The following is a 15553-nucleotide window of genomic DNA, read 5'->3' as shown; positions in this document are numbered from 1 at the left end:
TTAATTCTACATAAACACAACTCACTGAATGTATGAATAGTTATATTTTCACATCTTATGTGTATGTGCAGAAGAGCTCAGCTGTGTGTTCAAACCAACCATGGCAAAACCAGCATGGTACAAGGACAAAACCATTTAAGCTCAGTCAAATCCCAGTTCTGTCTTCAGACTTCCTACTAAGCAGTGTCAGTTATTGAGCTGCCTCTCACCACTACCTTGAATATGAGGATATTTAATGGATTTGTCATGTTTAATGTCAGAATTCGTGACAGGATATGAAAACTTGCACTAGCCTCAATAGTTACCTTAAGAAGACACGACATTTTAAGTAGTGTTGAAATCAACTATTGTTACCAATATCCACTTTTTTTCCTCCTTTTTCGAGTTTCACCTTGTCTAATACCCATTTTTTTTATTCAATGACAAATTTAGTGCACTGTAGATCTTCACGGATATACTTCCCACCAAGGATATGCTGACATCACCAGTGATACTATGCAAGAGGTAGACAAGAAGAACCACGTTAATTTCAAGCTCCATTAAACACAGGAAAGGAAGAATAAGAGGAGGGGAAAAAGTTCTCTTTACCAACTTTAAAAGTAGCAGAGACAAGCAAAAAAAAAATGATGGGTTTTATATTAGTGTTACATATCACTGAAAGATTTTAGAAAAAATAAAACCAAACCCTAAAGAACATTCTAGTTAAGTAGAGAAATGGAAAATCTAAAGTAGGGTATTTGCTGTATCCCACACACAAAAGAATGTGACAGGACAGAGTGCTTTCTGCTAATCAGTTATCAACTGATAAAGTGAATCTCAGGTTACTTTGAGTCAACTGGTGTCTGGTAACAGTTCGCTTTACAGATCCTCAAATAGGACTGGAGACAGATAAAATGATTCTTTCTCTTCAATAAGAAAGATCAGCACCATGGCAGCTGCTCCAGCACTAAAGGAAACCACAGATCGTTCTTGAGCTGCTGTGCCAGTTGCATTATGAGGTCCCACTCCTTGGAAAAAAACGTGGTTTGAAACAAACAGAATGCAGGTTAATTTTGCAAAGAGTAACTCATTACAACATTGATTCTATTACCAGCTAATGCAGCAAAGTTCTTAGATTGAATTAAGCCGAGTGTACATAAAGGACTGCCAAATCAATATGTAAGAGAATACAACTACCAAGACAGAGCTTTCATCCAGTCAGAACAGATCTATCAGCTTCTAGAACTGTTTCTGCTAAGGAAAGGTTCCCAATTCAGGCCTCTCGGGTAACATATGGCTCTCCCTACGCTCCAACACTGCTTGCTGACAACACAGTCCAGGATAAGAGAATAAACTGTAATGTCATTATAACATTTCACTCACTTGCTCCATTGTCCATAGGTTAACAAGAGACTGGAGACAGCGGCTCTAGGCAGCTCTTTCTGTCCAAGTCTAGGAAGGTTCTAACAGTGGCTCTTTGCATGGTGGGGGAAAAAATATAATTATGTTTTGAACAGGACAGTGAAATGCATGTGGGTCACCTTCCAACTACCTTTCTCCTGATGCCACTATACCTGATATATAATAAGAAGACAGATGTATCTCCTCACCTTGGACGCTGCTGTGGGCTACAGACACATTACAAATACTTGGAGAATCATGGAAATATGAGTAATAAAAAACCCAAACCCATTGTTTTAAAGTAGTTGTCAGTCAAGTGAAACAGAAAGGTGTGGCTGATAAAAAGAAAAGGAAAAATTTAAAAAACCCTGTATCTACCAGGAAAAAGACAAAAAGAAACCAATTTCTTCATAAGAATTCATAGATCTGCACAAGAACAGGAAAAATTGTAGGTGCTTGGCTTAATGCAAGAAACACAAGGTTTTAAACTGAGTTAATCTTTCTCTGGTTTAAACAAATCAGCCACCACTGGGAATCAAACTAACAGCTGCAAGAGCATTTGTTAGGAAGAAGGATCCCCAGAGTCCATCCCAAAGGAAAACTTTTTTTTTCTCAATTCAAAGAGCAGTAATTCAGGAGAAGGGAAGTCAGCAATTCACGAGCAGAAAACTTCCACTACCAGTCTGTAAGTAACATTTGCCTCTAACTTTGTTTCACTAGTTACTGAAACTGAAAATCCTCAAATGAAAGGAGAGTTTGCAAGCAATTTGCAGCTCTGGTTTCACCTCAACACAGATTAAGGCTTGAAACAAAAATGAGGCTATCACCTAACCTTTGTTTGGGGTTTAAAGCTTTGATGGCTTAAAATAAAGCTCAACAGATAGTCCAGCAAATCATACAATGCCATTCCACCCTGCTCACCTTCACACTACTTGCTGTCATTTCAATTTAAAAGCTTTCAGCATTAAGCAAATAAAATCATTGGCTGCACACAAAATTAAAGAGATGCTAGAACTACTCTGACAAACAGCTTGGTTATGAGCAAACCTTTGACTGCTGATAAGACTACATAAGAAAAGAAATAAGCCCTCTTGCCCAACATATCCCTATTTTTGCCTTCATCAGCTTGTGCAGATCCATCTTCTTTCCTATAACAGGGAACTAACACAAGTAGGGAGAAAACTCCATTTACTATCTCTCCCATCCACGTTAAGAAACAGAGAAGTCCTGATGGTTCAGATCCCACAACTTAAGAATTGCTACCTTCAAGTTCACAGTGCAAAACTAATTCCTAATTCTTGGCCCAGAAACCAATAAATAATTTTAAAAAATCATGGTACAGGATACAAAATAGGGATTAGCACCACTAGGAAGAGGAAGGTCTCGTATTATGTTCTTCAACACCAGAGACAAACTCAGTGGAGCATTCTCAATCTGGCATGTCCCACATACACGATGCTCCGCTGGGTACAGAGCTAAAATCTCATCTCTGGGTGTCTCTCACACCAAAGGTCTTGTCTTCACACTGAGAGGAAAGAAAACATTACCTTCAGCAGGTCTAAGGATCTTTTTAATCCTTAGTGGTTAAGAACTAAGGAAGATTGCTCAGGTATGAAACTGGAGACCTCCTGAACAATGAAGCTTGCAGCTGACTTTGACACTTCTCATGGGCTTTCAGGGAGAAGGCAGTTCCCACAGCACATGGCAAAGAAGAACATCCTTCCTGAGTCAATCAGACAGTTCACTTAGGCAGCCAAAGCAGAGTACGCAGCTGAAAAAGAGACATGCTTCTTGAATCCTGGACTCCTCTTTCAAATGCTCCACAGGATTTGCAATCCAGAAGTTTGATGCACACGCTAAAAACGTTAAAGAAAAACAAGCTAAGATTTCCTCATTAATTTAAGCAATCCAAACACTGAGCCTGTGAAGGTGGCTCAGTCTGGTGAGGTTCCTGACCCATCTGTTACAGCACAAAGCAATCACCTAAGCAACACCTCCCTGTTCCTGGACAGGTACATGGGGCAAGGCCCTTGGGGAGAAAACTTGCCTCAACAGGCACAAGATGAGAAGTTCCACCAGCAGCTTACCCTGAAGACTGCAAGGTCACTTTAGCAAGAACATGACACACCAATTTAGATTGTGAACCACAATACTTACTACTGAAAACATGACACAGCAGTTATTTTAAGCTTTTTCTACTTTGAAAGTTAGGAAATGAACCAGTCATTTCATGTTTAAGTCTAAGAATTGATTATCTGTCAAAATATTACAAGGAGCTACACACTGAAGTCACAAGTTCATGGGGAGAATGATACCTGACAAAAAGTCATCACCTATAACCGCAAATGTTTCTTCATATCTGAAAGGATATCAATTGGTCTGCAGGACCCATGTAAAGAGAGAACAATGGGAAAAACAAGAGAAGCTCTCAAACAGGCAGAAATATGCCAGAATGCAGCTGCTGTCAGTGAGAGTGCACAGCCCCTGACAGGCAATTATTCTTTGATCTATTGGCTGAAACACTGAACAAACATTCTGAAATTCCACACAGAACCTTGTGCATATCACAACTGTGGTCACAATGACCAGTTTACTTTTATCATCAAGAGCTTTTTCAGGGCAGTGATAGTAAGAACCATTCAGAATGAGACAGTTTTCCTCCAAGGTGTGTAGCCCAGGAAGAGGGAATTTAATCATAAATTCAGTTGCCCTTCCAGCAATGAAACCATTACTTACCAAATCCTGAACACAAAAACGCATCTACATGTGTAATTACTCTCTGATGGGGACAAAAGCTACATTCAGCAGTGCAAAACAGATTTTTCTCATCTATAATTCTAAAGGAATAAGCCAAGTGTTTCAAGTGTGACCCTACAGAAAAAATGGAAAAAGTTGACACAAAGGTCTGGCACAAGACTTTTCAGCATCGTCTGTCTGCTCCATAATTCCTGAATGGGGAGTAGTGGTGACAAATTTAAGGACCTCTTCTAGAGTGCTACTTAATTAAGTGTGAGGTAATTTTCACATCAAAATATTCAAGGTAAAGTCCATGACCTACAGAAACACAAGCTTTGCCATCAGGTTATTAAACAGATTCTAACTACGGCAAATTAAAAATCAAGAGTTACAAGTCAAAGTCCCAACAATGAGACAGTCCACCCTAATTCTAGGTCACTTTGAAGACAACTTGAGCCCTAAAACCTAGCTCCAACTTTTAATCACAATAACCACAATTTCAAGAGTCAGTCTTCGGATTTCTCCCTCTTCTCCTGTTCCACTCTCCAGCGTGACAGTTTTGTCTTTGCTTAGGCTTCACCACCAGCAACACAATTACACCACAGCAAGCCCTGTGCCTAGAACAGCTTGTACAAGAGCTGCACTTGAGTTTGGCCAAGATGCAGTGAGATGAGGCAAGTCACAGCCTCACTCCTCCATGTGGATACAACAATGCACCGTGATGACAGCTCAAATCCTGGCATAGCCAACGCTTCGGGAGCAAACACACTCCGAAAATCTTCACCAGAATCCCAGTGCCTACAAAGACATACATAATTACCTCTTGGTTCTGACTGAGGATTGAAATACACGTTCAGGAGACAGCTTTCCCACTATAAACCAGGCTTTAGAGCCATTCTGCTCGAAGCACTGGCTGTAAAGCAAACTGAACCGCGAGCTGGAGCTCGTAAAAGCTTATTCACAGAAAAGGTGCGTATTAAAACCAAATAGCACAGCACTAAAATGGTCTGCCAAGGCAGAACGCAGTGTAGGTACAGCAGGAGAACGGACCCTTTCTGCCCCCTGCAGTTCCCACTGCTCCCTGGATTTTTAAGACAGGCTTAGGACGGATAGTAGTTACCATTCTAGAACCAGAACCATTTACATCTGGCTCTCACCAACAGCCAAGGCATTTTTACACCTACCTGCATCTGAACAACAGCTAAATTACTCAGCGCCTTCCATGAAGATCAATTATATGTATGGAATGTTTCCTTTGATAAACGTATAATGTGACAGTCCTTGATCATGCAATAAAAAGAATATCACTTGTTAATAAACCTTTAATTTAGCCTCATAATTTTGATGATTAGGATTAAGAAGAATCTTCACCAATAAATAGATATTCCTATGGAGTCACAGCTTGCTCCTAGAAGATATATATACACACACACATATACATAATATATGTGTATGAAAACTATTAAAGGACAAAGGATTGTTTTCCAGTTATATGGACTATCTAGGTAATTTTATTTCTGGTTATTAGATTATGAATAAAATACCATAACTGTCATTTACAGACTTTCTTCAGTCCTTACGAACATAGACAGGGCATTGAATCCCATTTTAACTATCCAAAACGTTCCCCTACATTGATCATGTAAATCTACATAATTCAGGTGGACTGGATTCAGAAACCAAACTGTTTTCATACTGGGAACCTGCTTAAAAGAAAAAAGGGGGGGTGGAAAACATTTTTAGTGTGTATTAGGAAAACTGATGTTTTCCCTGGGCTGACAATACAATTTGAAATAATCCTGTTCTGCTTTATGAGCCTGGTTGTGCAAAGAGGAAGTGAGAACAGATTGATTACAATGGAATAGTCTGTATTTCCAGCTGTTTTCTCAAGCAATGATGAACACATCCCTACATTAGATTTCGGAAGGAAAAAGCTGTGGCAGCACAAAAGAGGTATGCAGGTTACACAGGATGCTCCACATTTAGAAAAAGGTAATTTTGCTAATGAAATTTTAATTCTTCCACACAGTAGCTGCTTTATATTTGTCTGAGACGCCTCCATACCTCACTTGCCATTTTTTACTTCAACACCACATATACAATTTTTTTCTCCATTTAAGATGAAAGCACTATCTACTATATCCAAATTTGCATTTTAACATGCTATAGGCTAAATAAACCCAGATTTTGACTAATATACTTCATAATACTGACCTGTAGGGAATTATAAGATATTTAAGAACAAGTCTGGCCATATTTTGCAGGGCTATCAAATAATTAAATTAATTTACAACATATTTCTTCTTAGATTCCATTTTTTCCTCTTTAGGTAAAATTTGGGAAATTAGATTATCTTGAGAACATGAGCTGAACACAGAAAAATGGTTTGGCACCTCACCCTTTAAGTCCATCCTTCATGCTCTAGTTCTATTACGAATAATAAGCTGAGTAGCTTAATGCAAAGCACGGGGATCAGAAAGTTTTCAAAGGGTTGCTCCAACAAAAACACAATCCATGCTGTCCCAAACCCCAAGTTTTTCTCCGTGTAGATGCTGCCTTCCCCTCCTCAGTCACCAGTGCGACGACTGACAGAAATCTGCCAAGTCACTTTGAAGTAAAAACTAGTTGATTCTAGGGAAAAACAGTAATTAGTTGCACAGTGCAGAGAGAAGCCCTCCAGAAACATGCATGTGTATAAGGATGTTATTATAGGAGATAGGTAGGGAAAAGCACTCTTCCTGCTTTTTGCCTGGTTTACAGGGATTTTTCCCAGGCGCCAACAGCTCCCTGAGCAAACCCCTCCTGCCTTTCCCTGTACTCCAGGCTAAGCCAGTTCCTTCCCCCCGCCCCACCAGAACAGGAATCCCCTTTTCCAAGTAGATTATCAGCACGAGCAGCTTTTTTTTTTTTTTTTTTTTTCCTTAAGGAAAAACACACATATAACCGAGCCAGCCGCAGCCCCCGGCGTCGGGACCTGCTCCCAGCCATTGTGCTCCGCGCAGCCCCCCGAGCTCGGGCGCGGCCCCGCGGGGCTCCACAAAGCTCCGCCACAGGCCGGACGTGCCCGGTGCCCCGGGCCTCCCCTCCCCCCGGTATTCCGGGAAACCTCCGGGAGGAGGAGGAGAAGGAGGAGGAGGAGGAAGCGGCGGCGCTGCGGAACAGCCCCGCTGCGGAAAAGCCGCCGGGGCAGGTGGCAAGCGAGGGAGGCCCCGCCGGGGCTGGTTCCCTCTTCCATCCCCGGTGCCCCCCGTCGCCATCCCGGAGGCACCGAGCGCTTCCTCCTCCCTCCCCCCAGGACCGCGTGCGGGAGCTCGGGCCCACCTGCCCCGTGGGGAGGGAAGGAGGGAGGGCTAGAGGGGGACCGGACCCGTCCCCTCCCCGAGGCGGCGGCGGGTGGGTCGGGGAGGGAGGGAAGGAGGGAGGGAAGGGAAGGGGGGTGGATGCGAGCCGCCCCCGGTACCTTGCGCTTCCTGGTCTCGGCCGAGCCGCTCCACACGAAGCACTGGTAAATCGCCCGCAGGTTTTGCTTCCAGTTCTCCACCTTGAAGCCGGTCACATGGCAGCACCCGGCCGCCGGCGGACTCATGTCAGACCCCCCCACATCAATCCGCCCGCACACGGGCCGGGCCGGCGGGCAGCGAGCCGGCCCCTTCCCCCGCCCCGCAGCACCGACACGGGCCGGGGCCCCCCCGCCCTCAGGGGCTCCGGCCCCTCACGCCGCCGCCGCCGGGGAGCCGCTGGCACATAGAGCCGGGGCTCCGCCACGGCCCCCCGGCTCCGAACAAAGCGCGGCGGGCGGGCAGCGCGCACTCCCTCCCGCCCTTCTCCCGCACACACAAAGATGGGGCGCTCTGAGGCGAGGAGAAGGAGGAGGCGGCGGCTGTAGCGGCCGCTGCCGCCCCCGGAGTGGCCGCCGCTCCCTTCTACCTCATAGAGGCCGCTGTGGAAGCGGCGGGCGGAGGGGAAGGGAGGGGATGGGGGCGCTGGCGGCGGCGACCCCGGCCGCGGTGCGAGCAGGCGTGTGTGGGGAAGGAGGCGAGTCCCCGCCCGCCGCCGCTCCGGCTTCCCCCGCCGGCGCCCGCACGGCTCTTGTCCCTTTAAACCGCCCCCCCGCCTCCTTCGCCGGCTCCTTCCTCCTCCGCCTCGCCCGCGCCCCCCCCGCCCGCCGCGAGCAATGGTCCGAGCCGCTCACTCAACCCAGCCCGCCCGGCCCGGAGTGGGATAGACCAACGGGGAAGGTGCGGGAGGAGCGCCCCCTCTGCCCCGCCGCCCGCGAGGGAGGGAAGGAGCGGCGGGGTGAAGAAGCGCGATGATTGGTCCGTGCATCTGTCAATCTACCCGTCTCTAGTGTCTCATTGGTTCCTTTCCCTTTCTTCTCTCCCCCTCCACCCTTCCTACCTAGCATTTCCCCCACCGGAAAGAGGCGGGACATCGCCGACGATTGACAGGTTATCTGACCAACTGAGATAAGAGGTGGGGTCCATGTGGTGGGAGCGGGAGGATGATTGGTTGGAGTCGGCGTCAGTCACATTGCAAGCGGAGAGCGGATTGGCGGTGGCCGGGAGGGGGCGGTCCCTCCCAGAGCAGCCTGCGCTGCTGTCACATCCGCTGGTGCCGCTCTCGCTGTTCCCTCAGTGGTTTCCTGAGGGGAGAGAGATCTCCTGAGGGGAGAGGAATCGCCGAGCTCCCGGGAGAAGCTCCGCGCCACGCTCCGATGGGCTCCCAGGACCATATATGGTTCCTCTATATCGCCTGCCTGCATCCTGCTGTTTCCATAAGGGAAGAAACAAAAGCCGTGTAAAACCAGCACTGGTGTTATTTCAGCTTTTTCCTATACAAGGAAATGGGAAGGCAGTGAAAAATGTTGGAATCTGTGCATAGTTTTCAGCTTGTATGCCACACACACTATAGGGTTACATAATAAAGTGAGGCAAAAGGGAAAGTGTGGGAATTATGTAGTGGTTTCTGCAGAGAGAGACCTGAGGCTTTGTAGAGGCTTCTTAGACAAGCCCTGCAAGCACTATGCAACAAGGTAATAAGTGGTGAAGTGCTACCACATTATTTCACCAATCCCATTTTTCAGCCCGTGCTAATCACATCCCTCAGAAGCTTTAACCTTGAAATCTTCACCTTGCAGATTTTCATACAGTGTCCAGTTTCCTGACCTGCTGCTGCAGCTTGCAAGAAATAAATACAAAAATTTGTGACAAACACCTGAGGACTTTCCATTTCCTCCAGAGATGCTGCTGTTTAAAAAAGAAATCAAAGTAGGTAGTAGGAAACTTAGCTTATGATTTGTGTATAGCTGGGTTTGGTGGCAAAGTAGGGTTAAGAAAAGAGCTGGGTTTGTGCCCTCAGGCTGAGGCAGCAGCAGGACACGCTGTCCTTCTGTGTGAGACACCTGTAATTGTTGCATCTCCTGGCTCACACTGCTTATTAGCCTCTCCCAAAAATCCCTCTTCCATGCAGTCTGGGGATTATGCTCCAGCGATAAATGATAAACCTGGATCTGCCCCACAGGTGGAAAAAAAAGATGCCAAGAGCCATGAGAGGGCCTGATTATCCTGCTGTGTACACAAATTGCACTGAATGTTTCAGAAGATTATGAGTGGAATCTAGAGGGAGGCTGTACCCTCTCTTTGACCCTATGTAATTATTAGACCTATTAAGTCATCACAGTGCAGCCTACACCTCTTGGGAAGGGAACAGGAATTGGTGCTGCACATCCTTCCTGTGTTAATCCAACTTCCAGGAGAATTAACCAGTTTTCAAAAGGAGGAGTCAGAGAGAGACAGCCCCTCCCCTGTAAAAACCATCTAAACATCCCTCAGAAAAGAGGGAAGTTAAGGATTGCCAGCTCAAGGTGCATAGAAGGGAATGGGATGGGTGATTAGTGTCCTAGCAGCATCTAATAATTATTCTGTCAATATTTCCAATTAAACAAAGCCCCCGATATTGCTACAGTCTAAATACAAGCAGAAAGTTATTCTTATTCTGCACCAACCTACTGTTACTAATCTGAGGCTTTTCTCCATGGCTACCACATCAAAACAGGAGATAAAGTTAAAAGAGAGAATTTCTGCCAATGAAATTTAAGTCCATCTTGCTGAAAAAACAGGATACCAAAGAGACAATACATATGTTCAATGTCCTGCAGACTCTGAAATTTTCATGGAGATTTCTGTGTCTTGCAGAGTCCCTGTGCTTGCTCCCTGGAGGGTGTGGTGTCTTTTGCAGAAATAACAAGAATTGTGAGCTTAAACGCAATTGTTTTAAGAAACACCTACATTTTTTTAGCGGTTCTCTCTCAAAGAGTACTTTGGAAAAAGTACTGATATGTCTCTCTGGCCACTTCCAGAATAATCATTACAGTTAATTACTGTCCTGGAGATTTCTGGCCCTGCTGAGGAGCATCCTCTGAGCCACAAAGAACCCACATAGAGGATACCCATCCTGGACCACACCTGGTAAGACCGACTATCATTTCCCAATGGCAGCAATGTAGAAATTTAAAAATCAACTCTGAGGGGACATTTCCAAAGTATAGATGTTACCTTTCAAACTTAAAAGTTCCCCCAAGCTTTCCTTGGCACCTTATTCTCCATAAAAGGGGTTCATTTATGCTAGAAATTCAGGGGTTCTGGTGGTAAGTTGGAACCAGAGTAAAAATCCACTTTGGAACCCTGTAGAAAACAGTGGCTTCTGAGATTTTTTGAGGCCAGCTCCTGATTTGGGGGGGGGGGGGGCTGAGGCAAAACTCTACATATGTCATTAACACTTTGCTTTCTGTCCTGTGAAGACAGCAGAATCTTTCCTATGAAGTATAAAAACTTCCAACTCTACAGACACTTCTTGATTGTTGCAGCCCACACACTAAAGGCGACACAACAGCACCGAGCAGCAGCCAAAACAAAATAGGAGTGGAAAATAGTGACAACATTTTGTCAGGTAGTAATTGTCAAATCAGGGCCTGCTTGCTGCATACACACACAAGTTTACAAGTTTGCTGTAGTTTCATTTACTCTTGGGCATAGCTTGGGTTTCTAGAATAAAACCTTTTGGTGCAGCAGATAGCTTGGGAAAGGATTTGCCTCTGGGGGAATGAAACAGTTTCAATCCCTCCTGTGTCTCTCGGAAGAATTTTTAATTTTAAAGCATTGATGATTATGCTAATTAGTGCTTACCCTCAAATGCCAGTGGAATATAAATGTTGATAGTAGCTAAAACACACTGCAAATGTGCAGCAAAGTCTTCCTCCAGAGAGTCATCTGCATTCCATGATAGCTCAGCTGGGGAGAAGCAGCGTTCTTCACATGGGAAAGCAAAGTAACTGCCTCTTCTATCCATGCCATCCCAAGGTGCACTTCTAGGCTCCTCTGGATAGCCATAAATCAACTGTTACCTCATGACTTGGGCATGCTTTACCATGATATGTGTTAAAATGTCCAATTTAGCTCTCAGCTAAGCAGGAACCTTTCCCTTCAATCAGGTGTGTGAGCAGCATCAAGGATTTGGGTAGGATTCCTCCCATAACCCTGCATTACAAGTGGAGTGGCTTCAGTTTGGACCTGCAAGAAGCCCCTGGCTCCACAAGTGGATTTGAAGGGGGATGTTCAGGAGCTTTGCTCTTGCAAGCACAAGGGCTTTCCACGCTAATAACCAATACAGAATATGTGAAGATTCCTCAGTACCTCTCCTGCATTTTTTTAAGGCACTCTAAAAAAGTTCTCCCGCATTCTGAAAGGAAAGAACTTACAAAAGAATTCTGCTTACCAAAACACACACAGAAAAATATTTTAAAGCCTAAAAAGAACACTTTTACCTCTGAAAAAATGTCCTTATTTTTAATCTTCAGGAATTTTTTCTTCCCCTGAGCTCAAGCCTTTTTTCAAGTTCAGCTGAGTTACCCCAGACACCTGAAGGTCTGTAGGGAAACATTGGTACCTGTTATTTATCTTGGGCATGGAGTACTGACCTTGCTACAAAACCAAATGGGTTGTAAAGTCCCAGCTACACCAGCTTCTCTAAAAAGCCTTGTTTTCATCCCAATCCATTGGCAATGGCACCTGGTTGGTGCCAGAGCAGAGGTTTCCATGTGGCTCAAGTCTTAGCATGGGACACAGAGTGGTTTATTGAATTCACAAAATTCTGTGACAAAGGATTGGTTCAGCTGAGGGGATCCTGCCAGAAAGATGTGTCAGCCCAAGGACTGCACAGATAGGTGGATTTCAGTGGATCAAGCTGACTTTGATCTTGGTAATCAACTCTTGACATTCTCCTTTGGAATCATGGCCCACTGTATAGCAAATTTAAAGGTACTGACACAAAAATTCGTTGTCTTTGAGATCTTTTGCAGACCTCTTCAAAGCAGTGCACAAGACTCTTAGGATTCATGGCCCATGGATTGAAAATAGTCCTAGAAAAACACAATGCCTGTGCTTATTTTTCTGAAGATCACTAGTTAGATTTCCCGTCAGCCCTGTCAGAGGGTGAAATCTTGGCTCCTGCTGAACTCAACAGGAATTTTGACACTGACTTGAATGGAGCTAAAATGTCACTCCTGCTATTTGTCAGGCCAATTACATCCAGACAATACTTTAACATCTGGCTTTAAGTGATCACACAGAGCAGTTCACTCCCTCGGTCTCTGAAGACAACATAGGACATTGGCTATCTCCATAAAAAATGAAACATCTGTTCTTGGCAGCTGCTTGTAATGAAGAGGGGATTCATCCAGTGACATCCAGCAACCAAGTCCCTGATCCTTAGCCTATAGTTATTGGCAATAGCATCAATAGGTTTTCTGTCACTTTCTGGGAAGTATGTCAAAAGCACCCATCTACTGTTGCAAGTCATTCTGTTGTAAAAACTTTGTTTAGAACAGCAGATCTGGCCTCATCTGTGGTTTCTCACAGATGAGGGGGGTTTTCACCCTGTTCATCTTCTGTTTCCCAAGGCACTGGAAGGTCCCTTGTTAGGTCAGGGAGCAGTATTTCTATCTAAACCCTTCTCTGAGTATGGTGGTCAAAGGTAAGGCTAAAGGACAACTGATTATAGGAGAACAAATGGTGTGAGCTCATTTCCCTGTCTAAAAACCCATCTTAGACAAGGCAATATTGATTTATTGCAAAATATAAAGGTTAGGTAAACCTCAAGTGGGGCACATGTTTTCCTGGTAGGAAAAAATAAAACCCTATATATAGAATTATTTGATTAGTTGTGATTAAAAAATCTATTTGAATAGGAAGAATCACAGGATCATAGAATGGTTTTGGTTGGAACAGATATTGAAGTTTATCCAGTTCCAGCCCCAGGCTTTGGGCAGGAACACTTTTCACTTTAGCAACTTTAGGTTGCTTCAAGCCCATCCAACCTGGACCTGAACACCTCCAGAAATGGGGCATTCAAAACTTCTCTGGGCATCCACAACTTCTCTGAGTTGTTGGATATGTCTGGAAGAACAGAGATGTACAAATAGAGGTGCTTTTATTCATCAGGTAGCCAGGTCACCAGCTCTGTACTGGTGAGTTGTATTACTGCTCACCTGTGCAAAACCAGCTTCCCTTGGTCTCCTTCCATCCCTTGGGATGCAAAACCAAACTCAGTCACCAGCATCTGATGAGCCTTAATTCCCAGCACTTAAATAATTAGCTTCTCAAATGTACGAAAACAACTCTCATTTTCTGGATTAATGAAGGGAGCTGGGTTCCACTGAGCACAGCTATTATGGGGCTGCTAATGCAGTGTTTGATTCCGTGGCTGCCACTGAGCAGAGAGCGATCCAGGCCCCTGGGAAAGCAGGAACACAGGGAGAGCAACGCTGCAGGGTTAAAGTGGAAGCCAGCAGGGGAAACCCTGGCAGTGCTTTGTGGGTTTATGCAGAGGGAGGGATAGTTTTATTTCTGTGTCTGCTGAGTCTCATCTGGGTTGATGATGAAGCCACATAACCCAGATTCAGAAGGCTGAAACTCAGGGAGATCCTGGGTAGTTTGCTTTAATCACAGTCGACATAAAGGCAGTTTCTGAAGCAGGGTAATAAAAATGTGACACCAACAGAAACCTAAAGCTTAGGTAGTCACACAGCAGCTTCTGCCCAGTTCCTGTAGCCAGAGCAGTAGAGAATGGCAAGGAGCTGGAAGGCTACAGTGGAACCAGAATGTTCCTGTCCTCTGTGTTCATTGGCTGAGGAGTTGGTAGAAACTGGTTGCAAAAAGTCAATCTTGCCTCATTTTGGCAGGTACAGGCATCTAAACTCTTCAAAACAAACCTCTGTTCTTTCTTTTGGATCTTGGCACGGGGCTGGCAAGTTTGTTTTTCCCAAATGGAAGAAGAGGGGACTGAGGAAATGTCAGCCTGCAAAGGCTGCCTTGCTCTGCCCTGGGAGGTTTAAACTGAGGCCACATTACATGAGCAACTCAACACTCTTGGGACTGTTCCCTTCTTCTCTCTGCATCACTGTTTCCCTCCCTTGTGCATGGAATAGGGAGGAGAGAATAATTACAAAATCAGGGAATTGGAGATGTAACTTCAGCCACTCAACAAAGTCATGCAGCTTCTCGGAGAACTGGAGATGAAAAGGCCTGGAGAGTTGATTTCCAAAAATTCTTCAGACATCAAAGAGCCCTTCAGTACATGTCATTCTCCTCCACCCATTTGTACATCCAAATTAGTGGTCTTGCAGCGCTGGATGTGGATTTGGGGCTAAATATCTTCTCGTACTGGAGTTCTCCTCCAAAAATATGCCCTTGAACACATGACATCTGTCACATCTGCAAACCAAACCAAACCAAAACTTTTGACCTGTGTATGAAAAGGTCTGAAATTGCAATGGAAGCCTTGGGTTAATCAAGAAGTGAAGATAAAATCCTCAGTGAAGATATAGCAGGAATTGAGTGGTTAACACGGGAATTCATGGAACTGGGGTGGTTTATGCAGCAAAGTTTCTGCTCCATTCAGTGCCAGGCACCAGGGACACCAGGGACCTGCAGGTGCTCAGGAATCTCAGCACCTTCCCAAATCAGGAGCACTTCCCCAGGGGCGGTCATTCAAAATTAAGCACCTTTGAAAATGCATGGATGCTGCTTCTCATGTCAGGGCTTGTTGGGCCACTGACTTGAGAGGAGTAATTTAGCTGAAGCAATAAGGAAATAATTATTACAGTGGAGAGTTAAAAGACAGTAATTAAACTGTATAAATAAATAACTGAAGTGACTAAAAAGTCTACCCAAAGCCTACTTTTGGAGCACTATTTAATGTAAATGAATCACTTAGTGGACAATACAACAATCATCTGTTCAGCTTCTATTCATTATCAAAAACAATACAGAAGGATTGGCAGGGAATAGCCATGTGCCAGAGGGAGCCCTTTAGGAAATACCACAGAATCTGGATTGGCTTTGTCTGTTCTTCTATTGTGTTCTGACAATGCTTTGCTAAT

General features: G+C 44.8%; 1 protein-coding gene and 1 long non-coding RNA gene across 8 annotated transcripts in view; one reads left to right on the top strand and one right to left on the bottom strand.

The window, feature by feature from the left end:
- USP22 (ubiquitin specific peptidase 22) overlaps nt 1-8057 on the bottom strand; it is a 91909-nt gene extending 83852 nt beyond the window's left edge. For 3 of the 7 annotated variants that reach the window (XM_086854520.1, XM_023936868.2, XM_023936869.2), the window contains exon 1: nt 2928-3342. Coding sequence is in view for 2 of the 7 variants with exons in the window: in XM_086854516.1 (XP_086710642.1) it covers nt 7577-7702 (126 nt within the window). In the remaining 5 variants the exon portion in view is untranslated. Of the gene's footprint in view, nt 1-2927; nt 3343-7576 lie in introns of those variants that run through there. The other 4 variants (XM_086854516.1, XM_086854518.1, XM_086854522.1 and 1 more) reach the window with 4 other exon arrangements.
- Nucleotides 8058-8701: 644 nt separating this feature from the next.
- On the top strand, nt 8702-15342 carry LOC147650077 (uncharacterized). Its single transcript, XR_015277372.1, has 4 exons — nt 8702-9148; nt 9254-9383; nt 10475-10583; nt 11606-15342. It is a non-coding gene; the product is annotated as an uncharacterized LOC147650077 (long non-coding RNA).
- Nucleotides 15343-15553: the final 211 nt, after the last annotated feature.

Source organism: Cyanistes caeruleus, chromosome 17 (assembly GCF_971803275.1).
Source record: "Cyanistes caeruleus chromosome 17, bCyaCae1.hap1.1, whole genome shotgun sequence".
Taxonomy (NCBI): Eukaryota; Metazoa; Chordata; class Aves; order Passeriformes; family Paridae; genus Cyanistes; species Cyanistes caeruleus.
Note: the sequence above shows the minus strand (reverse complement) of the source record. Positions and strands in the feature narration are given on the sequence as shown.